This window comes from Panulirus ornatus, chromosome 68 (genome assembly GCF_036320965.1).
Source record: "Panulirus ornatus isolate Po-2019 chromosome 68, ASM3632096v1, whole genome shotgun sequence".
NCBI classification, from domain to species: Eukaryota; Metazoa; Arthropoda; class Malacostraca; order Decapoda; family Palinuridae; genus Panulirus; species Panulirus ornatus.
Genome location: NC_092291.1, coordinates 27430383 through 27458173, shown reverse-complemented (window position 1 = coordinate 27458173; position 27791 = coordinate 27430383). Strand labels below are relative to the sequence as shown.

Sequence of the window (27791 nt, the reverse complement as noted above, 5' to 3'; positions counted from 1 at the left end):
AGAACAGAGGACTGGGCCTTTGAGGAAATATCCTCACCTGGCCCTCTTCTCTGTTCCTTCTTTTGGAAAATTAAAAAAAAAAAAAGAAAAAAAAAAACGAGAGGGGAGGATTTCCAGCCCCCCGCTCCCTTCCCTTTTAGTCGCCTTCTACGACACGCAGGGAATACATGGGAAGTATTCTTTCTCCCCTATCCCCAGGGATATATATATATATATATATATATATATATATATATATATATATATATATATATATATATATATATATATATATATTTATTTATTTTTTTTTATTTATTTTGCTTTCTCGCTGCCTCCCGCGTTTGCGAGGTAACGCAAGGAAACAGACGAAAGAAATGGCCCAACCCACCCCTATACACATGTATATACATACACGTCCACACACGCAAATATACATACCCATACATCTCAATGTACACATATATATACACACACAGACACACATATATATATACACATGCACACAATTCACACTGCCTTTATTCATTTCTATCGCCACCTCGCCACACATGGAATAACATCCCCCTCCCCCCTCATGTGTGCGAGGTAACGCTAGGAAAAGACAACAAACGCCCCATTCGTTCACACTCAGTCTCTAGCTGTCATGTAATAATGCCCGAAACCACAGCTCCCTTTCCACATCCATGCCCCACACAACTTTCCATGGTTTACCCCAGACGCTTCACATGCCCTGATTCAATCCACTGACAGCACGTCAACCCTGGTATACCACATCAATCCAATTCACTCTATTCCTTGCCCGCCTTTCACCCTCCTGCATGTTCAGGCCCTGATCACTCAAAATCTTTTTCACTCCATCTTTCCACCTCCAATTTGGTCTCCCACTTCTCCTTGTTCCCTCCACCTCCGACACATATATCCTCTTGGTCAATCTTTCCTCACTCATTCTCTCCATGTGCCCAAACCATTTCAAAACACCCTCTTCTGCTCTCTCAACCACGCTCTTTTTATTTCCACACATCTCTCTTACCCTTACATTACTTACTCAATCAAACCACCTTACACCACACATTGTTCTCAAACATCTCATTTCCAGCACATCCACCCTCCTGCGCACAACTCTATCCATAGCCCACGCCTCGCAACCATACAACATTGTTAGAACCACTATTCCTTCAAACATACCCATTTTTGCTTTCCGAGATAATGTTCTCGACTTCCAAACATTCTTCAAGGCTCCCAGGATTTTCGCCCCCTCCCCCACCCTTTGATTCACTTCCACTTCCATGGTTCCATCCGCTGCCAGATCCACTCCCAGATATCTAAAACACTTTACTTCCTCCAGTTTTTCTCCATTCAAACTTACCTCCCAAGTGACTTGACCCTCAACCCTACTGTACCTAATAACCTTGCTCTTATTTACATTTACTCTTAACTTTCTTCTTTCACACACTTTACCAAACTCAGTCACCAGCTTCTGCAGTTTCTCACATGAATCAGCCACCAGCGCTGTATCATCAGCGAACAACAACTGACTCACTTCCCAAGCTCTCTCATCCACAACAGACTTCATACTTGCCCCTCTTTCCAAAACTCTTGCATTCACTTCCCTAACAACCCCATCCATAAACAAATTAAAAAACCATGGAGACATCACACACCCCTGCCGCAAACCTACATTCACTGAGAACCAATCACTTTCCTCTCTTCCTACACGTACACATGCCTTACATCCTTGATAAAAACTTTTCACTGCTTCTAACAACTTGCCTCCCACACCATATATTCTTAATACCTTCCACAGAGCATCTTTATCAACTCTATCATATGCCCTCTCCAGATCCATAAATGCTACATACAAATCCATTTGTTTTTCTAAGTATTTCTCATACATTCTTCAAAGCAAACACCTGATCCACACATCCTCTACCACTTCTGAAACCACACTGCTCTTCCCCAATCTGATGCTCTGTACATGCCTTCACCCTCTCAATCAATACCCTCCCATATAATTTATCAGGAATACTTAACAAACTTATCCCTCTGTAATTTGAGCACTCACTCTTATCCCCTTTGCCTTTGTACAATGGCACTATGCACGCATTCCGCCAATCCTCAGGCACCTCACCATGAATCATACATACATTAAATAACCTTACCAACCAGTCAACAATACAGTCATCCCTTTTTTAGTAGATTCCACTGCAATACCATCCAAACCTGCTGCCTTGCCGGCTTTCATCTTCCGCAAAGCTTTCACTACCTCTTCTCTGTTTACCAAATCATTTTCCCTAACCCTCTCACTTTGCACACCACCTCGACCAAAACACCCTATATCTGCCACTCTATCATCAAACACATTCAACAAACCTTCAAAATACTCACTCCATCTCCTTCTCACATCACCACTACTTGTTATCACCTCCCCTTTAGCGCCCTTCACTGAAGTTCCCATTTGCTCCCTTGTCTTACGTACTTTATTTACTTCCTTCCAGAAAATCTTTTTATTCTCCCTAAAATTTAATGATACTCTCTCACCCCAACTCTCATTTGCCATCTTTTTCACCTCTTGCACCTTTCTCTTGACCTCCTGTCTCTTTCTTTTATACATCTCCCACTCAATTGCATTTTTTCCCTGCAAAAATCGTCCAAATGCCTATCTCTTCTCTTTCACTAATAATCTTGCTTCTTCATCCCACCACTTACTACCCTTTCTAATCAACTCACCTCCCACGAGCATCTTTTGCACAAGCCATCACTGCTTCCCTAAATACATCCCATTCCTCCCCCACTCCCCTTACCTCCTTTGTTCTCACCTTTTTCCATTCTGTACTCAGTCTATCCCGGTACTTCCTCAGACAAGTCTCCTTCCCAAGCTCACTTACTCTCACCACTCTCTTCACCCCTACATCTCTCTTCTTTTCTGAAAACCCCTACAAATCTTCACCTTCGCCTCCACAAGATAATGATCAGACATCCCTCCAGTTGCACCTCTCAACACATCAACATCCAAAAGTCTCTCTTTCGCGTGCCTATCAATTAACACGGAATCCAATAACGCTCTCTGGCCATCTCTCCTACTTACATATGTATACTTATGTATATCTCGCTTTTTAAACCAGGTATTCCCAATCACCAGTCCTTTTTCAGCACATAAATCTACAAGCTCTTCACCATTTCCATTTACAACACTGAACACCCCATGTATACCAATTATTCCCTCAACTGCCACATTATTCACCTTTGCATTCAAATCACCCATCACTATACACCGGTCTTGTGCATCAAAACCACTAACACACTCATTCAGCTGCTCCCAAAACACTTGCTTCTCATGATCTTTCTTCTCATGCCCAGGTGCATATGCACCAATAATCACCCATGTCTCTCCAACAACTTTCAGTTTTACCCATATCAATCTAGAATTTACTTTCTTACACTCTATCACATACTCCCCTAACTCCTGCTTCAGGAGTAGTGCTACTCCTTCTCTTGCTCTTGTCCTCTCACTAACCCCTGACTTCACTCCCAAGACATTCCCAAACCACTCTTCCCCTTTACCCTTGAGCTTCGTTTCACTCAGAGCCAAAACATCCAGGTTCCTTTCCTCAAACATACTACCTATCTCTCCTTTTTTCTCATCTTGGTTACATCCACACACATTAAACACCCCAATCTGAGCCTTCGAGGAGGATGAGCACTCCCCGCATGACTCCTTCTGTTTCCCCTTTTAGAAAGTTAAAATACAAGGAGGGGAGGGTTTCTGTCCCCCTGCTCCAGTCCCCTTTAGTCGCCTTCTACGACACGTGAGGAATCCGTGCGAAGTATTCTTTCTCCCCTATCCCCAGGGAAATATATATATATATATATATATATATATATATATATATATATATATATATATATATATATATATATATATATATTTTTTTTTTTTTTGCTTTGTCACTGTCTCCTGCGTTTGCGAGGTAGCGCAAGGAAACAGACGAAAGAAATGGCCCAACCCACCCCCATACACATGTATATACATACGTCCACACACGCAAATATACATACCTACACAGCTTTCCATGGTTTACCCCAGATGCTTCACATGCCCTGATTCAATCCACTGACAGCACGTCAACCCCGGTATACCACATCGATCCAATTCACTCTATTCCTTGCCCTCCTTTCACCCTCCTGCATGTTCAGGCCCCGATCACACAAAATCTTTTTCACTCCATCTTTCCACCTCCAATTTGGTCTCCTCCTTCTCCTCGTTCCCTCCACCTCCGACACATATATCCTCTTGGTCAATCTTTCCTCACTCTCTCTCCATGTGTCCAAACCATTTCAAAACACCCTCTTCTGCTCTCTAAACCACGCTCTTTTTATTTCCACACATCTCTCTTACCCTTACATTACTTACTCGATCAAACCACCTCACACCACACATTGTCCTCAAACATCTCATTTCCAGCACATCCATCCTCCTGCGCACAACTCTATCCATATCCCACGCCACACAACCATGGGCTATGGATAGAGTTGTGAGCAGGAGGATGGATGTGGTGGAAATGAGATGTTTGAGGACAATGTGTGGTGTGAGGTGGTTTGATCGAGTAAGTAACGCAAGGGTAAGAGATATGTGTGGAAATAAAAAGAGCGTGGTTGAGAGAGCAGAAGAGGGTGTTTTGAAATGGTTTGGGCACATGGAGAGAATGAGTGAGGAAAGATTGACCAAGAGGATATATGTGTCGGTGGTGGAGGGAACGAGGAGAAGTGGGAGACCAAATTGGAGGTGGAAAGATGGAGTGAAAAAGATTTTGTATGATCGGGGCCTTAACATGCAGGAGGGTGAAAGGAGGGCAAGGAATAGAGTGAATTGGATCGATGTGGTATACCGGGGTTGACGTGCTGTCAGTGGATTGAATCAGGGCATGTGAAGCGTCTGGGGTAAACCAGGGAAAGCTGTGTAGGTATGTACATTTTTCGTGTGTGGACGTATGTATATACATGTGTATGAGGGTGGGTTGGGCCATTTTTTCGTCTGTTTCCTTGCGCTACCTTACAAACACAGGAGACAGCGACAAAGCAAAAAAAAAAATATATATATATATATTTATTTATTTATTATACTTTGTCGCTGTCTCCCGCGTTTGCGAGGTAGCGCAAGGAAACAGACAAAAGAAATGGCCCAACCCCCCCCCATACACATGTATATACATACGTCCACACACGCAAATATACATACCTACACAGCTTTCCATGGTTTACCCCAGACGCTTCACATGCCTTGATTCAATCCACTGACAGCACGTCAACCCCGGTATACCACATCGCTCCAATTCACTCTATTCCTTGCCCTCCTTTCACCCTCCTGCATGCTCAGGCCCCGATCACACAAAATCTTTTTCACTCCATCTTTCCACCTCCAATTTGGTCTCCCTCTTCTTGTTCCCTCCACCTCCGACACATATATCCTCTTGGTCAATCTTTCCTCACTCATCCTCTCCATGTGACCAAACCACTTCAAAACACCCTCTTCTGCTCTCTCAACCACGCTCTTTTTATTTCCACACATCTCTCTTACCCTTACGTTACTCACTTGATCAAACCACCTCACACCACACATTGTCCTCAAACATCTCACTTCCAGCACATCCATCCTCCTGCGCACAACTCTATCCATAGCCCACGCCTCGCAACCATACAACATTGTTGGAACCACTATTCCTTCAAACATACCCATTTTTGCTTTCCGAGATAATGTTCTCGACTTCCACACATTCTTCAAGGCCCCCAGGATTTTCGCCCCCTCCCCCACCCTATGATCCACTTCCGTTTCCATGGTTCCATCCGCTGCCAGATCCACTCCCAGATATCTAAAACACTTCACTTCCTCCAGTTTTTCTCTATTCAAACTCACCTCCCAATTGACTTGACCCTCAACCCTACTGTACCTAATAACCTTGCTCTTATTCACATTTACTCTTAACTTTCTTCCTCCACACACTTTTGCAAACTCAGTCACCAGCTTCTGCAGTTTCTCACATGAATCAGCCACCAGCGCTGTATCATCAGCGAACAACAACTGACTCACTTCCCAAGCTCTCTCATCCCCAACAGACTTCATACTTGCCCCTCTTTCCAAAACTCTTGCATTCACCTCCCTAACAACCCCATCCATAAACAAATTAAACAACCATGGAGACATCACACACCCCTGCCGCAAACCTACATTCACTGAGAACCAATCACTTTCCTCTCTTCCTACACGTACACATGCCTTACATCCTCGATAAAAACTTTTCACTGCTTCTAACAACTTTCCTCCCACACCATATATTCTTAATACCTTCCACAGAGCATCTCTATCAACTCTATCATATGCCTTCTCCAGATCCATAAATGCTACATACAAATCCATTTGCTTTTCTAAGTATTTCTCACATACATTCTTCAAAGCAAACACCTGATCCACACATCCTCTACCACTGTAAGTAGGAGAGATGGCAAGAGAGCGTTATTGGATTACGTGTTAATTGACAGGCGCGCGAAAGAGAGACTTTTGGATGTTAATGTGCTGAGAGGTGCAACTGGAGGGATGTCTGATCATTATCTTGTGGAGGCTAAGGTGAAGATTTGTATGGGTTTTCAGAAAAGAAGAGTGAATGTTGGGGTGAAGAGGGTGGTGAGAGTAAGTGAGCTTGGGAAGGAGACTTGTGTGAGGAAGTACCAGGAGAGTCTGAGTATAGAATGGAAAAAGATGAGAACAATGGAAGTAAGGGGAGTGGGGGAGGAATGGGATGTATTTAGGGAATCAGTGATGGATTGCACATAAGATGCTTGTGGCATGAGAAGAGTGGGAGGTGGGTTGATTAGAAAGGGTAGTGAGTGGTGGGATGAAGAAGTAAGAGTATTAGTGAAAGAGAAGAGAGAGGCATTTGGACGATTTTTGCAGGGAAAAAATGATATTGAGTGGGAGATGTATAAAAGAAAGAGACAGGAGGTCAAGAGAAAGGTGCAAGAGGTGAAAAAAAGGGCAAATGAGAGTTGGGGTGAGAGAGTATCATTAAATTTTAGGGAGAATAAAAAGATGTTCTGGAAGGAGGTAAATAAAGTGCGTAAGACAAGGGAGCAAATGGGAACTTCAGTGAAGGGCGCAAATGGGGAGGTGATAACAAGTAGTGGTGATGTAAGAAGGAGATGGAGTGAGTATTTTGAAGGTTTGTTGAATGTGTTTGATGATAGAGTGGCAGATATAGGGTGTTTTGGTCGAGGTGGTGTGCAAAGTGAGAGGGTTAGGGAAGATGATTTGGTAAACAGAGAAGAGGTAGTAAAAGCTTTGCGGAAGATGACAGCCGGCAAGGCAGCAGGTTTGGATGGTACTGCAGTGGAATTTATTAAAAAAGGGGGTGACTGTATTGTTGACTGGTTGGTAAGGTTATTTAATGTATGTATGACTCATGGTGAGGTGCCTGAGGATTGGCGGAATGCGTGCATAGTGCCATTGTACAAAGGCAAAGGGGATAAGAGTGAGTGCTCAAATTACAGAGGTATAAGTTTGTTGAGTATTCCTGGTAAATTATATGGGAGGATATTGATTGAGAGGGTGAAGGCATGTACAGAGCATCAGATTGGGGAAGAGCAGTGTGGTTTCAGAAGTGGTAGAGGATGTGTGGATCAGGTGTTTGCTTTGAAGAATGTATGTGAGAAATACTTAGAAAAGCAAATGGATTTGTATGTAGCATTTATGGATCTGGAGAAGGCATATGATAGAGTTGATAGAGATGCTCTGTGGAAGGTATTAAGAATATATGGTGTGGGAGGCAAGTTGTTAGAAGCAGTGAAAAGTTTTTATCGAGGATGTAAGGCATGTGTACGTGTAGGAAGAGAGGAAAGTGATTGGTTCTCAGTGAATGTAAGTTTGCGGCAGGGGTGTGTGATGTCTCCATGGTTGTTTAATTTGTTTATGGATGGGGTTGTTAGGGAGGTGAATGCAAGAGTTTTTGAAAGAGGGGCAAGTATGAAGTCTGTTGGGGATGAGAGAGCTTGGGAAGTGAGTCAGTTGTTGTTCGCTCATGATACAGCGCTGGTGGCTGATTCATGTGAGAAACTGCAGAAGCTGGTGACTGAGTTTGGTAAAGTGTGTGGAAGAAGAAAGTTAAGAGTAAATGTGAATAAGAGCAAGGTTATTAGGTACAGTAGGGTTGAGGGTCAAGTCAATTGGGAGGTGAGTTTGAATGGAGAAAAACTGGAGGAAGTGAAGTGTTTTAGATATCTGGGAGTGGATCTGGCAGCGGATGGAACCATGGAAGCGGAAGTGGATCATAGGGTGGGGGAGGGGGCGAAAATTCTGGGAGCCTTGAAGAATGTGTGGAAGTTGAGAACATTATCTCCGAAAGCAAAAATGGGTATGTTTGAAGGAATAGTGGTTCCAACAATGTTGTATGGTTGCGAGACCTGGGCTATGGATAGAGTTGTGCGCAGGAGGATGGATGTGCTGGAAATGAGATGTTTGAGGACAATATGTGGTGTGAGGTGGTTTGATCGAGTAAGTAACGTAAGGGTAAGAGAGATGTGTGGAAATAAAAAGAGCGTGGTTGAGAGAGCAGAAGAGGGTGTTTTGAAATGGTTCGGGCACATGGAGAGAATGAGTGAGGAAAGATTGACCAAGAGAATATATGTGTCGGAGGTGGAGGGAACGAGGAGAAGAGGGAGACCAAATTGGAGGTGGAAAGATGGAGTGAAAAAGATTTTGTATGATCGGGGCCTGAACATGCAGGAGGGTGAAAGGAGGGCAAGGAATAGAGTGAATTGGAGCGATGTGGTATACCGGGGTTGACATGCTGTCAGTGGATTGAATCAAGGCATGTGAAGCGTCTGGGGTAAACCATGGAAAGCTGTGTAGGTATGTATATTTGCGTGTGTGGACGTATGTATATACATGTGTATGGGGGTGGGTTGGGCCATTTCTTTCGTCTGTTTCCTTGCGCTACCTCACAAACGCGGGAGACAGCGACAAAGCAAAAAAAAAAAAAAATATATATATATATATATATATATATATATATATATATATATATATATATATATATGAGTGGATGGGCTATTCTTTGTCTTTTTCCTGGTGCTACCTTGCTGAAAAAAAGACTGATGATTGGGAATATCTTGTTTAATAAGAGAGATATACATAAGTATACTTATGTGAGTAGGAGAGATGGTCAAAGGGCATTGCTGAATTAAGTGTTAATTGACAGGCATGTAAAAGAGACTTTTGGATATTATTGTGTTGAGAGAGGCAGCTGAAGGGATGTCTGATCACTATCTTGGGGATGGAAGGTGAAGATTTTTAGAGGTTTTAAAAAAAGAAGAGAGAATACTGGGGTGAAGAGAGTGGTAAGAGTGAGTGAGCTTGGAAAGGAGACTTGTGTAAGGAAGTACCAAGAGAGATTGAGTGTGGAGTGGCAAAAGGTGAGAGCAAATGAAATGAAGGGAGTGGTTGAGGAATGGGATGTATTTAGGGAAGCAGTGATGGCATGTGCAAAAGATGTATATGGCATGAGAAAGGTGGGAGGTGGGCAGATTAGAAAGGGTAATGAAAGGTGGAATGATGAAGAAGTAAATTTGTTAGTGAAATAGAGAAGACAAGCATTTGGACTATAATTTCAATTAAGGAGTGCAAATGACTGAGAGATGTATAAGAGAAAGTGGCAGTAGGTAAAGAAGAAGGTGCAAGGGTTGAAAAAGAGGGTAAATGATATTTGGGATGAGAGAGGATCATTAAACTTTAGGGAGAATAAAAAGATGTATTGGAAGGAGGTACATAAAGTGCGTAAGACAAGAGAACAAATGGGAACCGGTGAAGGGGACAAGAGGGGAAGTAATATTAGGTAGTGATGAAGTGAGTAGATGGAGTGAATATTTTGAAGTTTGCTGAATAAGTATCATGATAAGAGTAGAAGATGTAGGGGGTTTTGGTTGGGGTGGTGTGCGAAGTAAGAAGGTCAGGGAGAATGGTTTGGTTAAGAGAAAAGAGGTAGTGAAAGCTTTGCGGAAGATGATATCAGGCAAGATGGCAGGTTTGGATGGTATTGTAGTGGAATTTAATAAAAAAGGGGGTGACTGTGTTGTTGATTGATTGGTAAAGATATTCAAAGATATGTATGGATCATGGTAAAATGCTTGAGGATTGGCAGAATGCATGCATAGCGCCATTGTACAAAGGCAAATGGGACAAAGGTGAGCGTTCACTACAGAGGCATAAGTTTGTTAAGTATTCCTGGGAAGTTGTATGGGAGGGGATTGATTGAGAGGGTGAAGGCATGTACGGAGCATCAGATTAAGGAGGAGCAGTGTGGTTTCAGAAGTGGTTGAGGATGTGTGGATCAGGTGTTTGCTTTGAAGAATGTGTGTGAGAATTACTTAGAAAAACAGATGGATCTGTATGTAGCATTTATGAATCTGCAGAAGACATCTGATAGGGCTGATAGAGATGCTTTGCTAGAAGCGGTGAAAAGTATTACCAAGGACGTAGAGCATAAGTACAAGTAGGAAGAGAGGAGAGTGATTGGTTCCCAGTGAAGGTCGGTCTGTGGCAAGGGTGTGTGATATCCCCATGGTTGTTCAATTTGTTTATAAATGTGGTGGTTAAGGAGCTGAATGCAAGGGTTTTGGAGAGAGGGGCAAGTATGCAGTCTGTTGGGGATGAGAGGCCCTGGGAAGTGAGTCAGTTGTTGTTCATCGATGATACAGCACTGATGGCTGATTCAAATGAGAAACTGCAGAAATTGGTGACTGAGTGTGGAAAAATGTGTGAAAGGAGAGAGTTGACAGTAAATGTGAATAAGAGCAAGGTTGTTAGGTTCACTAGGGTTGAGGGACAAGTAAACTGGGATATAAGTTTGAATGGGGAAAAATTGGAGGAAGTGAAGTGTTTTTGATATCTGGGAATGGACTTGGTAGCAAATGGAAACATGGAAACCAAAGTGAGTCACAGGGCAGAGGAGGGGGCGAAGGTTCTGGGAATACTGAAGAATGTGTGGAAGGAGAAAATGTTAAAGAGCTAAAATGGGAATAATTGAAGGGGGTGACTGTATTGTTGACTGGTTGGTAAGGTTATTTAATGTATGTATGACTCATGGTGAGGTGCCTGAGGATTGGCGGAATGCGTGCATAGTGCCATTGTACAAAGGCAAAGGGGATAAGAGTGAATGCTCAAATTACAGAGGTATAAGTTTGTTGAGTATTCCTGGTAAATTATATGGGAGGGTATTGATTGAGAGGGTGAAGGCATGTACAGAGCATCAGATTGGGGAAGAGCAGTGTGGTTTCAGAAGTGGTAGAGGATGTGTGGATCAGGTGTTTGCTTTGAAGAATGTACGTGAGAAATACTTAGAAAAGCAAATGGATTTGTATGTAGCATTTATGGATCTGGAGAAGGCATATGATAGAGTTGATAGAGATGCTCTGTGGAAGGTATTAAGAATATATGGTGTGGGAGGAAAGTTGTTAGAAGCAGTGAAAAGTTTTTATCGAGGATGTAAGGCATGTGTACGTGCAGGAAGAGAGGAAAGTGATTGGTTCTCAGTGAATGTAGGTTTGCGGCAGGGGTGTGTGATGTCTCCATGGTTGTTTAATTTGTTTATGGATGGGGTTGTTAGGGAGGTAAATGCAAGAGTTTTGGAAAGAGGGGCAAGTATGAAGTCAGTTGGGGATGAGAGAGCTTGGGAAGTGAGTCAGTTGTTGTTCGCTGATGATACAGCGCTGGTGGCTGATTCATGTGAGAAACTGCAGAAGCTGGTGACTGAGTTTGGTAAAGTGTGTGGAAGAAGAAAGTTAAGAGTAAATGTGAATAAGAGCAAGGTTATTAGGTACAGTAGGGTTGAGGGTCAAGTCAATTGGGAGGTGAGTTTGAATGGAGAAAAACTGGAGGAAGTGAAGTGTTTTAGATATCTGGGAGTGGATCTGGCAGCAGATGGAACCATGGAAGCGGAAGTGGATCATAGGGTGGGGGAGGGGGCGAAAATTCTGGGGGCCTTGAAGAATGTGTGGAAGTCGAGAACATTATCTCGGAAAGCAAAAATGGGTATGTTTGAAGGAATAGTGGTTCCAACAATGTTGTATGGTTGCGAGGCGTGGGCTATGGATAGAGTTGTGCGCAGGAGGATGTATGTGCTGGAAATGAGATGTTTGAGGACAATATGTGGTGTGAGGTGGTTTGATCGAGTGAGTAACGTAAGGGTAAGAGAGATGTGTGGAAATAAAAAGAGCGTGGTTGAGAGAGCAGAAGAGGGTGTTTTGAAGTGGTTTGGGCACATGGAAAGAATGAGTGAGGAAAGATTGACCAAGAGGATATATGTGTCGGAGGTGGAGGGAACGAGGAGAAGAGGGAGACCAAATTGGAGGTGGAAAGATGGAGTGAAAAAGACTTTGTGTGATCGGGGCCTGAACATGCAGGAGGGTGAAAGGAGGGCAAGGAATAGAGTGAATTGGAGCGATGTGGTATACCAGGGTTGACGTGCTGTCAGTGGATTGAATCAAGGCATGTGAAGTGTCTGGGGTAAACCATGGAAAGCTGTGTAGGTATGTAAATTTGCGTGTGTGGACGTATGTATATACATGTGTATGGGGGGGGGCCATTTCTTTCGTCTGTTTCCTTGCGCTACCTCGCAAACGCGGGAGACAGCGACAAAGTATAATAAATAAATATAAATAAAGTATCTCCAATAATATCATATGGCTGCGAGGTATGGACTATAGATAGGGTTCTGCGGAGGAGGGTGGATGTGTTGGAAATTAAATGTCTGAGGACAATAAGTGATGTGAGGTGGTTTGATCGAGTAAGTAATGAAAGGGTAAGAGAGATTAGTGGAAATAAAATGAGTGCGGTTGAGAGAGCAGGAGAGGGTGTGTTGAAATGGATTGAGCATAAAGAGAGAATGAGTGAGGAGATACTGACAAAGATAATATACGTGTCAGAGGTGGAGGGAACAAGAAGTGGGAGACCAATTAGAGGTGGAACATTGGAGTGATTTTGAGGGATCGGGACCAAAGCATATAGGAGGGTGAGAAGCTTGCAAGGAATAGAGTGATGAAATAAGTGATGAAAAATCCTTAACACACAGCATAGTTAGTATATGCTGTTTGTCTACATTTAGAGCTTTGTGTCCCATTACCCCCAGAAGGATAACCCATGCAAACTTCTCTGAGCTTTCCTTCACACTACTACCCTTCTCAGTTTCATGCTTCCTTTTTTTATGCTTTCACTGTTTAGGGTACAATAATGACCTAACACTGTTGCCATGTCATAAAATGTACATGTAGTCCATGAGAAAACCTCTGTCCAAATTCCTAACGTCACTTATACCAATACCAGGTAAAATTGGGGTTTATCAATCTAAAACCCAAAGCACCAGCGGCAAGGTCTACACATGCTACTAACAAATTTCATCTATTTCCACACACAGGGCGAGCTGACCGGAACAAAAAACTGAAAATATTTTTCTCTTACATACATGATATGATAAATAACACTACATTACCCCATTTCATATTGGCGGCAGCAGGCCTCACGGAAATCTGTTACAGGGCTCAGTTCAGCATTGATGGCTCGTCCTCCAAACCATCGATTATTTAAGTCTACCACTGCCTTCTCTGCATCCTCTTCATATTTGAACTGTTGAAGAAACAATACAATGAAAAGAATTAGCAATCTTTAGGCAGGGACTTCAGCCAATAAAGGACTACATGCATGAATGATGTGCTCTTACAGAACAGCAGCCAACTACAATTGATGTGCTAATTTTTTCCACTACTGTTCGGATATCTACCTGACTTATCGAACCATTCATAGCCTGTAGGGGTCTCTCCCAATGCTATCCTTTGTACCCCTACAACCATCACTGTTAAGTGCATGACCATCCAACTGAAGGTATGAGGTAATCCCATGGTAAATATTGCTGGATGATGTATGTTATTTGGAGGGATACTTCCAATATTTTTTGGTCAATATGGCAAGTGAAGAAGAGTAACATGAGACATATAAAGAAATAAGTGCCTTACAAGATGCTTTTAGAGGGACTGTATAAGGAGGGTAGCCTTCCCACTGAACTCACACTTGTGGAAGAGATTACATGACAACTGCCTAATTTTTTCATTATGTAATCATGGGGTAATGACAGGCTATGGTAGCAGATGATTTCAAAGAAAAAATCTCCAATATCTTCCCCACATCTGCAAGCCACTCAATATAGTCACCCTCATTTGTTGTACAAAAGGTGTAATGTTTCTATTTAAATTCATGTTGTTTACCACCGACACAAAGGAGTGTATGAAATAAGAGTCTGCTTGGAATTAATGACTTCACTGTAAAGAAAGATGTAAATCCTTCAATATGCACCCCACACTTGCTGGCCAATCTCCTTCACTGTCTATCTATCTATCTCTGATGTCCACTCCTTCTGGGAACCCCATCAAGGGGTGGCCATGGCAAAAGAGTCTCCACTTATCCCTGTCCTTACTTGACTCCCTTGCATACGCCATTCCATGCATTCTACCTCTGTTTCTATCCCTCTAGTATTCCTCCACCCTATATGCCTATATCACAGGTGGTCTTCAATTCACACCTCCCCTTTCAATTGCACTATCATAAGCTCTCCTTGTTAACTCCCAGTTTTGCATTCTTTCCAACTGCCCAAACCCCCTCAAAGTATTACATTTAACCCATTCTACCACTCCACAATTCATTCTCTTTGCATTCCTTGCCATACCTTATTTCTCATACACCCTTTCCTTTCTTTCTTCATTCCAACTAGTCACACTACATGCTCTTCTCAAATAGCTCATTCCCACAACCTGGATTTTTGACCTCTGTGCCTCATTCCATGTCCATGTTTCAGCTGCATAGGTCAGGGTTAGAAGGACTATGCTGTCCCTTAATCCTCTCTTCACTTCCACACTTACACCTCTACCCTCCATTATTCTATTAAAGAACCCAATGACTCTTCTACCTCATGCTGCTTTCTCCCTTACTTCTCCTTCCATATCACCACATTCACCCAAGACAGTTCCCACATACATAAATTTCCTCACTTCCAGTCTTTTTCCCCCATATCCACAATTTAGTACACTTCTTCTGTCACTCTATATGGTTTTACAAAATCTAAACTTTCTCTTATTTCCTTTCAAACACCAAGATTTTAATTTTACCTGCATTTACCTTTAATCTCCTTCACTTACATCATAAATCATACTTACAACCTTCTCCAACTTCTCTTCACTCTCCACAAACAACACAGTATCATCTGCAAACAGGCTTGCCACAAGCCACCATATCTCACTGCCACACTCCATCTCTGCACCCCTTTTCCCTACTTTTGCTTTCATTTCTCTTATCACTCCAACTGTATAAATATATATATATATATATATATATATATATATATATATATATATATATATATCCCTGGGGATAGGGGTTTAAGAATACTTCCCACGTATTCCCTGCGTGTCGTAGAAGGCGACTAAAAGGGGAGGGAGTGGGGGGCTGGAATTCCTCCCCTCTCGTTTTTTTTTTTTTTTAAATTTTCCAAAAGAAGGAACAGAGGGGGGCCAGGTGAGGATATTCCAAAAAAGGCCCAGTCCTCTGTTCTTAGCGCTACCTCGCTAATGCGGGAAATGGCGAATAGTTGAAAAAAAAAAAAAAAAAAAAAATATTAGGTACAGTAGGGGTGAGGGTCAAGTCAATTGGGAGGTGAGTTTGAATGGAGAAAAACTGGAGGAAGTGAAGTGTTTTAGATATCTGGGAGTGGATCTGTCAGCGGATGGAACCATGGAAGCGGAAGTGGATCATAGGGTGGGGGAGGGGGCGAAAATTTTGGGAGCCTTGAAAAATGTGTGGAAGTCGAGAACATTATCTCGGAAAGCAAAAATGGGTATGTTTGAAGGAATAGTGGTTCCAACAATGTTGTATGGTTGCGAGGCGTGGGCTATGGATAGAGATGTGCGCAGGAGGATGGATGTGCTGGAAATGAGATGTTTGAGGAAAATGTGTGGTGTGAGGTGGTTTGATCGAGTAAGTAACGTAAGGGTAAGAGAGATGTGTGGAAATAAAAAGAGCGTGGTTGAGAGAGCAGAAGAGGGTGTTTTGAAATGGTTTGGGCACATGGAGAGAATGAGTGAGGAAAGATTGACCAAGAGGATATATGTGTCGGAGGTGGAGGGAACGAGTAGAAGAGGGAGACCAAATTGGAGGTGGAAAGATGGAGTGAAAAAGATTTTGTGTGATCGGGGCCTGAACATGCAGGAGGGTGAAAGGAGGGCAAGGAATAGAGTGAATTGGAGCGATGTGGTATACAGGGGTTGACGTGCTGTCAGTGGATTGAATCAAGGCATGTGAAGCGTCTGGGGTAAACCATGGAAAGCTGTGTAGGTATGTATATTTGCGTGTGTGGACGTGTGTATGTACATGTGTATGGGGGGGGGGGGTGGGCCATTTCTTTCGTCTGTTTCCTTGCGCTACCTCGCAAACGCGGGAGACAGCGACAAAGTATAAAAAAAAAAAAAAAAAATATATATATATATATATATATATATATATATATATATATATTTTATTTTGCTTTGTCGCTGTTTCCCACCTTAGCAAGGTAGCACAAGGAAACATGAAAGAATGGCCCAACCCACCCACATACACATGTATATACATACACGTCCACACAAAAAAATGGTTATGTTTGAAGGAATAGTGCTTCCAACAATGTTATATGGTTGCGAGGCGTGGGCCATAGATAGAGTTGTGCAGAGGAGGGTGGATGTGCTGGAAATGAGATGTTTGAGGAAAATATGTGGTGTGAGGTGGCTTCATCGAGTAAGTAATAATAGGGTAAGAGAGATGTGTGGTAAGAAAAAGAGTGTGGTTGAGAGAGCAGAAGAGGGTGTTTTGAAATGGTTTGGTCACATGGAGACAATGAGGAAGGAATGATTGGCCAAGAGGATATATGTGTCAGAGGTGGAGGGAACGAGGAGAAGTGGGAGACCAAACTGGAGGTGGAAAGATGGAGAAAAAAAGATTTTGAGTGATCAGGGCCTGAACATGCAGGAGGGTAAAAGGCGTGCAAGCAACAGGGTGAATTGGAATGATGTGGTATACTGGGGTTGACTTGCTGGCAAATGGATTGAACCAGGGCATGTGAAGCTTCTGGGGTAAACCATGGAAAGTTCTGTGGGGCCTGGATGTGGAAAGGGAGCTGTGGTTTCATTGCATTATTACATGACAGCTAGAGACTGAGTGTGAACGAATGGGGCCTTTGTTGTCTTTTCCTAGCGCTACCTTGCACACATGAGGGGGGAGGGGGTTGTTATTTCATGTGTGGCGGGGTGGCGATGAGAATGAATAAAGGCAGAAAATATGAATTATGTACATGTGTATATATGTATATGTCTGTGTGTGTGTATATATATATGTATACATTGAGATGTATAGGTATGTGTATGTGCTTGTGTGGATGTGTAAGTATATACATGTGTATGTGTGTGGGTTAGGCCATTCTTTCATCTGTTTCCTTGTGCTACCTCGCAAACGTGGGAGACAGCGACAAAGCAAAATATATATATATATATATATATATATATATATATATATATATATATATATATATATATATATATATATATATTTTTTTTTTATTTATAATTTATTTTGCTTTGTTGCTGTCTCCCGCGTTAGCGAGGTAGCGCAAGGAAACAAACGAATGAATGGCCCAACCCACCCACATACACATGAATATACATACACGTCCAGACACGCAAATATACATACCTATACATCTCAATGTACACATATATATACACACACAGACATATACATATATACACATGTACATAATTCATACAGTCTGCCTTTATTTATTCCCATTGCCACCTCACCACACATGGAATAACAAGCCCCTCCCCCCTCATGTGTGCGAGGTAGCGCTAGGAAAAGACAACAAAGGCCACATTGGTTCACACTCAGTCTCTAGCTGTCATGTAATAATGCACCGAAACCACAGCTCCCTTTCCACATCCAGGCCCCACAGAACTTTCCATGGTTTACCCCAGACGCTTCACATGCCCTGGTTCAATCCACTGACAGCACGACGACCCCAGTATACCACATCATTCCAATTCACTCTATTCCTTGTACGCCTTTCACCCTCCTGCATGAACAGGCCCCGATCATACAAAATCTTTTTCACTCCATCTTTCCACCTCCAATTTGGTCTCCCACTTCTCGTTCCCTCCACCTCTGACACATACATCCTCTTGGTCAATCTTTCCTCACTCATTCTCTCCATGTGACCAAACCATTTCAACACACCCTCTTCTGCTCTCTCAACCACGCTCTTTTTATTTCCACACATCTCTCTTACCCTTACGTTACTTACTCGATCAAACCACCTCACACCACACATTGTCCTCAAACATCTCATTTCCAGGACATCCATCCTCCTGCGCACAACTCTATCCATAGCCCACGCCTCGCAACCATACAACATTGTTGGAACCACTATTCCTTCAAACATACCCATTTTTGCTTTCCGAGATAATGTTCTCGACTTCTAAACAGTCTTCTCCGCTCCCAGAATTTTCGCCCCCTCCCCCACCCTATGATTCACTTCTGCTTCCATGGTTCCATCCGCTGCCAGATCCACTCCCAGATATCTAAAACACTTTACTTCCTCCAGTTTTTCTCCATTCAAACTTACCTCCCAATTTACTTGACCCTCAACCCTACAGTACCTAATAACCTTGCTCTTATTCACATTTACTCTTAACTTTCTTCTTCCACACACTTTACCAAACTCAGTCACCAGCTTCTGCAGTTTCTCACATGAATCAGCCACCAGCACTGTATCATCAGCGAACAACAACTGACACTTTTCCCAAGCTCTCTCATCCACAACAGACTGCATACTTGCCCCTTTCCAAAACTCTTGCATTCACCTCCCTAACAACCCCATCCATAAACAAATTAAACAACCATGGAGACATCACAGACCCCTGCCGCAAACCCACATTCACTGAGAACCAATTACTTTCCTCTCTTCCTACACGTACACATGCCTTACATCCTCGATAAAAACTTTTCACTGCTTCTAACAACTTGCCTCCCACACCATATATTCTTAATACCTTCCACGGAGCATCTCTATCAACTCTATCATATGCCTTCTCCAGATCCATAAATGCTACATACAAATCCATTTGCTTTTCTAAGTATTTCTCACATACATTTTTCAAAGCAAACACCTGATCCACACATCCTCTACCACTTCTGAAACTACACTGCTCTTCCCCAATGTGATTCTCTGTACATGCCTTAACCCTCTCAATCAATACCCTCCCATATAATTTACCAGGAATACTCAACAAACTTATACCTCTGTAATTTGAGCACTCACTCTTATCCCCTTTGCCTTTGTACAATGGCACTATGCAAGCATTTCGCCAATCCTCAGGCACCTCACCATGAATCATACATACATTAAATAACCTTACCAACCAGTCAACAATACAGTCACCCCCTTTTTTAATAAATTCCACTGCAGTACCATCCAAACCTGCTGCCTTGCCAGCTTTCATCTTCCGCAAAGCTTTTACTACCTCTTCTCTGTTTACCAAATCATTTTCCCTCACCCTCTCACTTCGCACACCACCTTGACCAAAACACCCTATATCTGCCATTCTATCATCACACACATTCAACAAACCTTCAAAACATTCACTCCATTTCCTTCTCACATCACCACTACTTGTTATCACCTCCCCATTAGCCCCCTTCACTGAAGTTCCCATTTGCTCCCTTGTCTTACGCACTTTATTTACCTCCTTCTGAAACATCTTTTTATTCTCCCTAAAATTTAATGATACTCTCTCACCCCAACTTTCATTTGCCCTCTTTTTCACCTCTTGCACCTTTCACTTAACCTCCTGCCTCTTTCTTTAATACATCTCCCACTCATTTGCATTTTTTCCCTGCAAAAATTGTCCAAATGCCTCTCTCTTCTCTTTCACTAATAATCTTACTTCTTCATCCCACCACTCACTACCCTTTCTAATCAACCCACCTCCCATGCTGTTTTGGAAGGATGTAAATAAAGTGAAGGGGGCTAATGGGGAGCTGATAACAAGTAGTGGTAATGTGAGAAGATGGAGTGAGTATTTTGAAGGTTTGTTGAATGTGTTTGATGATAGAGTGGCAGATATAGGGTGTTTTGGTCGAGGTGGTGTGCAAAGTGACAAGGTTTGGGAAAATGATTTGGTAAACAGAGTAGTAAAAGCTTTGCGGAAGATGAAAGCCAGCAAGGCAGCGGGTTTGGATGCTATTGCAGTGGAATTTATTTAAAAAAGGGGGTGACTGTATTGTTGACTGGTTGGTAAGGTTATTTAATGTATGTATGATTCATGGTGAGGTGCTTGAGGATTGGTGGAATGCTTGCATAGTGCCATTGTACAAAGGCAAAGGGGATAAAGGTGAGTGTTCAAATTACAGAGGTATAAGTTTGTTGAGTATTCCTGGGAAATTATATGGGAGGGTATTGATTGAGAGGGTTAAGGCATGTATACAGCATCAGATTGGGGAAGAGCAGTGTGGTTTCAGAAGTGGTAGAGCATGTGTGGATCAGGTGTTTGCTTTGAAGAATGTATGTGAGAAATACTTAGAAAAGCAAATGAATTTGTATGTAGCATTTATGGATCTGGAGAAGGCATATGATAGAGTTGATAGAGATGCTCTGTGGAAGGTATTAAGAATATATGAAGTGTGAGCTAAGTTGTCAGAAGCAGTGAAAAGTTTTTATCGAGGATGTAAGGCATGTGTACATGTAGGAAGAGAGGGAAGTGATTGGTTCTCAGTGAATGTAGGTTTGCGGCAAGGGTGTGTGATGTCTCCATGGTTGTTTAATTTGTTTATGGATGGGGTTGTTAAGGAGGTGAATGCAAGAGTTTTGGAAAGAGGGGCAAGTATGCAGTCTGTTGTGGATGAGAGAGCTTGGGAAGTGAGTCAGTTGTTGTTCGCTGATGATACAGTGCTGGTGGCTGATTCATGTGAGAAACTGCAGAAGCTGGTGACTGGGTTTGGTAAAGTGTGTGAAAGAAGAAAGCTGAGAGTAAATGTGAATAAGAGCAAGGTTATTAGGTATAGTAGGGTTGAGGGTCAAGTCAATTGGGAGGTAAGTTTGAATGGAGAAAAACTGGAGGAAGTGAAGTGTTTTAGATATCTGGGAGTGGATTTGGCAGCGGATGGAACCATGGAAGCGGAAGTGAATCATAGGGTGGGGAAGGGGGCAAAAATTCTGAGAGCGTTGAAGAATGTGTGGAAGTCGAGAACATTATCTCAGAAAGCAAAAATGGGTATGTTTGAAGGAACAGTGGTTCCAACAATGTTATATGGTTGCGAGGTGTGGGCCATGGATAGAGTTGTGTGCAGAAGGGGGATGTGCTGGAAATGAGATGTTTGAGGGCAATATGTGGTGTGAGGTGGTTTGATCGAGTAAGTAATAATAGGGTAAGAGAGATGTGTGGTAATAAAAAGAGTATGGTTGAGAGAGCAGGAGAGGGTGTTTTGAAATGGTTTGGTCACATGGAGAGAATGAGTGAGGAAAGATTGACCAATAGGATATATATGTCAGAGGTGGAGGGAATGAGAAGTGGGAGACCAAATTGGAGATGGAAAGATGAAGTGAAAAAGATTTTGAGTGATCGGGGCCTGAACACGCAGGAGGGTGAAAGGCGTGCAAGGAATAAAGATGGAGTGAAAAAGATTTTGAGTGATCAGGGCCTGAACATGCAGGAGGGTGAAAGGCGTGCAAGGAATAGAGTGAATTGGAACAATAAGGTATACTGGGGTCGACGTGCTGTCAATGGATTGAACTAGGGCATGTGAAGTGTCTGGGATAAACCATGGAAAGTTCTGTGGGGCCTGGATGTGGAAAGGGAGCTGTGGTTTTGGTGCATTATTACATGACAGCTAGAGACTGAGTGTGAACGGATGTGCCCTTTGTTGTCTTTTTCTAGCACTACCTCGCACACATGAGGGGGGAGGGGGTTGTTATTTCATGTGTGGCGAGGTGGCAATGGGAATGAATAAAGGCAGACAATATGAATTATGTACGTGTTTATATATGTATATGTCTGTGTGTGTATATATATGTATACGCTGAGATGTATGGGTATGTATATTTGCGTGTGTGGACGTGTATGTATATACATGTGTATGTGGGTGGGTTGGGCCATTCTTTCATCTGTTTCCTTGCACTACCTCACTAACACGGGAGACAGCTACAAAGCAAAATAAATAAAAAGAATAAATATATATATATATATATATATATATATATATATATATATATATATATATATATATATATATCCAAAAGCCACAGTGTCATCATAAAGCCCTGCCTCACACCTAAATGTATCCCAAAACCTTTGCTCAGCTCTCCATCCACTCTTACACAGGGATCTGCTCCTCTATAGAAAGCTTTTACACCATCCAACAGTTGTTCCCCTATACCATATATCCTTACCATATTCCACAAAGCATTCCACTCAACTCAGTCATACGCTCCCTCCAGATCCATAAAAGCTGTATACAACTTCTTACCTTATGCTAAATACTTCTCCATGATCATATGTACTACAAAAATCTGATCCACACATCCCCTACCTTTCCTAAAACCCCATTGCTCTTCACTTATTCCACACTCAGTCACTTCTCTCATTCTGTCAATTAATTTTCTTGCATACACTTTTCCTTGTATACTTAACAGACTTATTCCCCTATAATTAATATATATATCCTTTGCACTTTTTCCTTTGAATAAAGGAACAATAACAGCTTTCACCCAGTCCTCAGGCACAACCTTCTGTTTCCATGATGAAGTACATGTAAGATGCATCCATTCTGTTACAATTTCTCTTCCATACTTCAGCATCTCAGTTGAAATCCCATCCACTCCACGTGCCTTTCCTACCTTCAGCCTCATTATTGGCCTTCTTACATCCCTTTTTGCTACAGGCCCCTGCACTTGTATCCTCATCCTTCCCTCCTCCATACCCAACTGCTGCCTCCCCTTCTCTCACATTCATCAGTTCTTCAAAATATTCTATCCATCTTCCTTTCATTTCCTCATTTTGATTTAGCAATTCCCCTTCCTTACTTTTCAAATCAACATTTCCACTCTTACATCCACCTCTTTCCTTTTTCGCCTTCTTCAGAACAGTTTCTTATTATCCTGAAACTCTTCAATTAACTCTCTTCCAAAATCTTCATCTACTCTTTCTTTGCTTTCCTCCATCAGATTCTTAATATTCCACTTACATATTTTGTATTCTTCCCTCCTGTGCTGAATTTCAATGGGTACATTCCTATTGAGCAATCTACCATATACCTTTTTCTTCTCTTCCACAGCATTGCCCTTTTTATTCCTGTATCTCACAACCTTGTATCCAACTACTCATTTTACAACCTTAAGTAGTATTTCTCTAAACATTTTAAACACCTCATTCACACATGACTACATTCCTAAATTCACTGCATTTCCATCTAAGCCCTGAGTTTCCTTTATTTCACACTGCTCCCTGTAATTTTCTTGACTCATCTTCTTGCTTGCCAACACTTTTACCTTTCCATTCTTCCTTACATCATACCTTCACTTCTGCCTTATCCTCATCCCCACAAGAACCGTGAAATGGTCAGTCTCTAGAGAATCCTCTCACAAATCTAGCATCCAGCACAGCCTTTCTCAGTCTTTCATCCATTGCTACATTTCCTCATCCATGTATATTTGTGGATCATCTTGTGCTAGAGGAAGGTGTTTGCAAGGAATAAACCCCTCAACACAAATATCTACAACATAGCTTCCATTCTCATTTACTCCAGGCACTCCTCATGTATTAAATATCTCACCAATTCCATAACATCCCACTTTCGCATTCATATCATCCAATACAACCACGTTTCTCTCATTCTCAAAACCATTTATGCAGTCATTGAAATTCTTCCAGAAAAGTTTCATTTCATCCTTACCTCGTACAGTCTTCATATTCACTGGTGCATATACCCATATCCATCAATCCAGATCTTTCCTTTCACCCAAACTATTCTTGATTTATTCCATCCATGCTCTGTAACACCCTCCCGTACGCTTGGTGATAGCAGAATTGCACATCCTTCTTTTCCTCCTAACAGATAATTTTCACTCATTCCCATTCATACTACACCTCCTTCCATGCCCTACCATAACTTGCATTCATCATTTCCATTTGCACTCCACACACTCTGCCTGATAATGTGGGTTTCCCCAATCCCTAAGCGCATCCATGCTGTAAATTTTACACCTCTCCCCAATCTCCCTCCTTTTACTCTCCCAAGTCATTCCATTCACATTCAGCACCATCACTCTCAAACCATGACTGTTAAGGTGAAAGATTTAATATTTCTAAATATATTCATGTTATGTACCATTAATGCGGTGCCTGTGTTTGAAATTAGAGTACAGCTGAAAAACAAGCTCAACAGAAACAAAGAACTGTCATCTCCACATCTTGTGGTACCAGGAGCAATCAAAAACACTTTATTTCATACCCACTCTGTGCACACTTATCACTAGAAAAGGCCAACATAAAGGTAGTAATATAACTTTCTGTGTATTTTCTGTTACTTTTGAATGCTAGTTATGATTTCTTTTAGGAAAAAAGTTTTAAGTTTTGTATTTTGCACTCAGATGGAATCTCTGGTTAAACAGCAGGAAAGGTCCAAAAAATCCATGAAGGTGTGGAAAAAAGAAAACTGAAAGTAACAGAAAATACACAAAGAATTATATATTTACCTTTGTGATAGCCTGATCCACTACTGAGTGTGGGGAAGAGGTGGTTGTGGATGACATGTCTGACAGCTAACATTAAGAGAGGAGCACATGGAGATGATGTTTCTTTTTATTGAGCTTGTTTTACTACTGTGCTTTTATATCACACAAAGGCACTGCATTGGTGGTAAATAGCATAAAAATAGTGAAATATTAAACCTATCATGGGTTGGTGAGAGGACAAGAGCAAGGGAAGGAGTAGCATTACTCCTGAAACAGGAGTGGTGGGAGTATATGGTAGAGTGTAAGAGAGTAAACTCTAAATTGATATGGGTAAAACTGAAAGTTGATGGAGAGAGATGGGTGATTATTGGTGCATATGCATCTGGGCATGAGAAGAAAAGACCATGAGAGGCAAGTGTTTTGGGAGCAGCTGAGTGAGTGTGTTAGCAGTTTTGATGCACGAGACCGGGTTATGGTGATGGGTGATTTGAATGCAAAGGTGAGTAATGTGGCAGATGAGGGAATAACTGGTGTACATGGGGTGTTCAGTGTTATAAATGGAAATGGTGAAGAGCTTGTAGATTTATGCGCTGAAAAAGGACTGGTGATTGGGAATACCTGGTTTAAAAAAAGAGATTTACATAAGTATACGTATGTAAGTAGGAGAGATGGCCAGAGAGTATTATTGGATTACGTGTTAATTGACAGGCACACGAAAGAGAGCCTTTTGGATGTTAACGTGCTGAAAGGTGCAACTGGAGGGATGTCTGATCATTATCTTGTGGTGGCGAAGGTGAAGATTTGTAGAGGTTTTCAGAAAAGAAGAGAGAATGTTGGGGTGAAGAGAGTGGTGAGAGTAAGTGAGCTTGGGAAAGCCGGCAAGGCAGCAGGTTTGGATGGTATTGCAGTGAAATTTATTAAAAAAGGGGGTGACTGTGTTGTTGACTGGCTGGTAAGGTTATTTAATGTATGCATGACTCATGGTGAGGTGCCTGAGGATTGGAGGAATGCTTGCATAGTGCTATTGTATGAAGGCAAAGGTGATAAAGGTGAGTGCTCAAATTATAGAGGTATAAGTTTATGGATCTGGAGAAGGCATATGATAGAGTTGATAGAGATGCTCTGTGGAAGGTACTAAGAATATATGGTGTGGGAGGCAAGTTGTTAGAAGCAGTGAAAAGTTTTTATCGAGGATGTAAGGCATGTGTACGTGTACGAAGAGAGGAAAGTGACTGGTTCTCCGTGAATGTAGGTTTGCGGCAGGGATGTGTGATGTCTCCATGGTTGTTTAATTTGTTTATGGATGGGGTTGTTAGGGAGGTGAATGCAAGAGTTTTGGAAAGAGGGGCAAGTATGCAGTCTGTTGGGGATGAGAGAGCTTGGAAAGTGAGTCAGTTGTTGTTTGCTGATGATACAGCGCTGGTGGCTGATTCATGTGAGAAACTGCAAAAGCTGGTGACTGAGTTTGGTAAAGTGTGTGAAAGAAGAAAGTTAAGAGTAAATGTGAATAAGAGCAAGGTTATTAGGTACAGTAGGGTTGAGGGTCAAGTCAATTGGGAGGTAAGTTTGAATGGAGAAAAACTGGAGGAAGTAAAGTGTTTTAGATATCTAGGAGTGGATCTGGCAGCGGATGGAACCATGGAAACGGAAGTGAATCATAGGGTGGGGGAGGGGGCGAAAATCCTGGGAGCCTTGAGGAATGTGTGGAAGTTGAGAACATTATCTCGGAAAGCAAAAATGGATATGTTTGAAGGAATAGCGGTTCCAACAATGTTGTATGGTTGTGAGGCGTGGGCTATGGATAGAGTTGTGCACAGGAGGGTGGATGTGCTGGAAATGAGATGTTTGAGGACAATATGTGGTATGAGGTGGTTTGATCGAGTAGGTAATGTAAGGGTAAGAGAGATGTGTGGAAATAAAAAGAGCGTGGTTGAGAGAGCAGAAGAGGGTGTTTTGAAATGGTTTGGGCACATGGAGAAAATGAGTGAGGAAAGATTGACCAAGAGGATATATGTGTCGGAGGTGGAGGGAACGAGGAGAAGTGGGAGACCAAATTGGAGGTGGAAAGATGGAGTGAGGAAGATTTTGAGTGATCGGGACCTGAACGTGCAGGAGGGTGAAAGGCAGGCAAGGAATAGAGTAAATTGGATCGATGTGGTATACCGGAGTCGACGTGCTGTCAGTTGATTGAATCAGGGCATGTGAAGCGTCTGGGGCAAACCATTGAAAGTTCTGTGGGGCCTGGATGTGGAGGGGGAGCTGTGATTTTGGGCACTATTCCGTGGCAGCTGGGGACTGAGTGTGAACGAATGGGGTCTTTGTTGTCTTTTCCTAGCGCTACCTCGCACACATGAGGGGGGAGGGGGATGTTATTCCATGTGTGGCGAGGTGGCGATGGGAATAAATATAGGCAGACAGCATGAATTATGTACGTGTTTATATATGTATATGTCTGTGTGTGTATATATATGTATATGTTGAGATGTATAGGTATGTATATTTGCGTGGGTGGACATGTATGTATATACACGTGTATGTGGGTGGGTTAGGCCATTTCTTTCTTCTGTTTCCTTGCGCTACCTCGCAAACGCGGGAGACAGCGACAAAGCAAAATAAATATAAATATAAGTTTGTTGAGTATTCCTGGGAAATTATATGGGAGGGTATTGACAGAGAGGGTGAAGGCACATATAGAGTATCAGATTGGGGAAGAGCAGTGTAGTTTCAGAAGTGGTAGAGGATGTGTGGATCAGGTGTTTGCTTTGAAGAACGTATGTGAGAAATACTTAAAAAAGCCAATGGACTTGTATGTAGCATTTATGGATCTGGAGAAGGCATATGATAGAGTTGATAGAGATGCTCTGTGGAAGGTATTAAGAATATATGGTGTGGGAGGCAAGTTGTTAGAAGCAGTGAAAAGTTTTTATCAAGGATGTAAGGCATGTGTACGAGTAGGAAGAGAGGAAAGTG

At 42.2% G+C, this 27791-nt stretch overlaps 1 protein-coding gene across 4 annotated transcripts in view; it reads right to left on the bottom strand.

Annotated features, from left to right (window-relative positions):
* Positions 1-27791, bottom strand: part of U2af38 (U2 small nuclear riboprotein auxiliary factor 38) — a 238072-nt gene that overhangs the window by 32548 nt on the left and 177733 nt on the right. For all 4 annotated transcript variants that reach the window (XM_071659278.1, XM_071659276.1, XM_071659279.1 and 1 more), the window contains one exon: positions 13512-13645. In XM_071659278.1, the coding sequence (XP_071515379.1) occupies positions 13512-13645 (134 nt within the window). The remainder of the gene's footprint in view (positions 1-13511; positions 13646-27791) is intronic.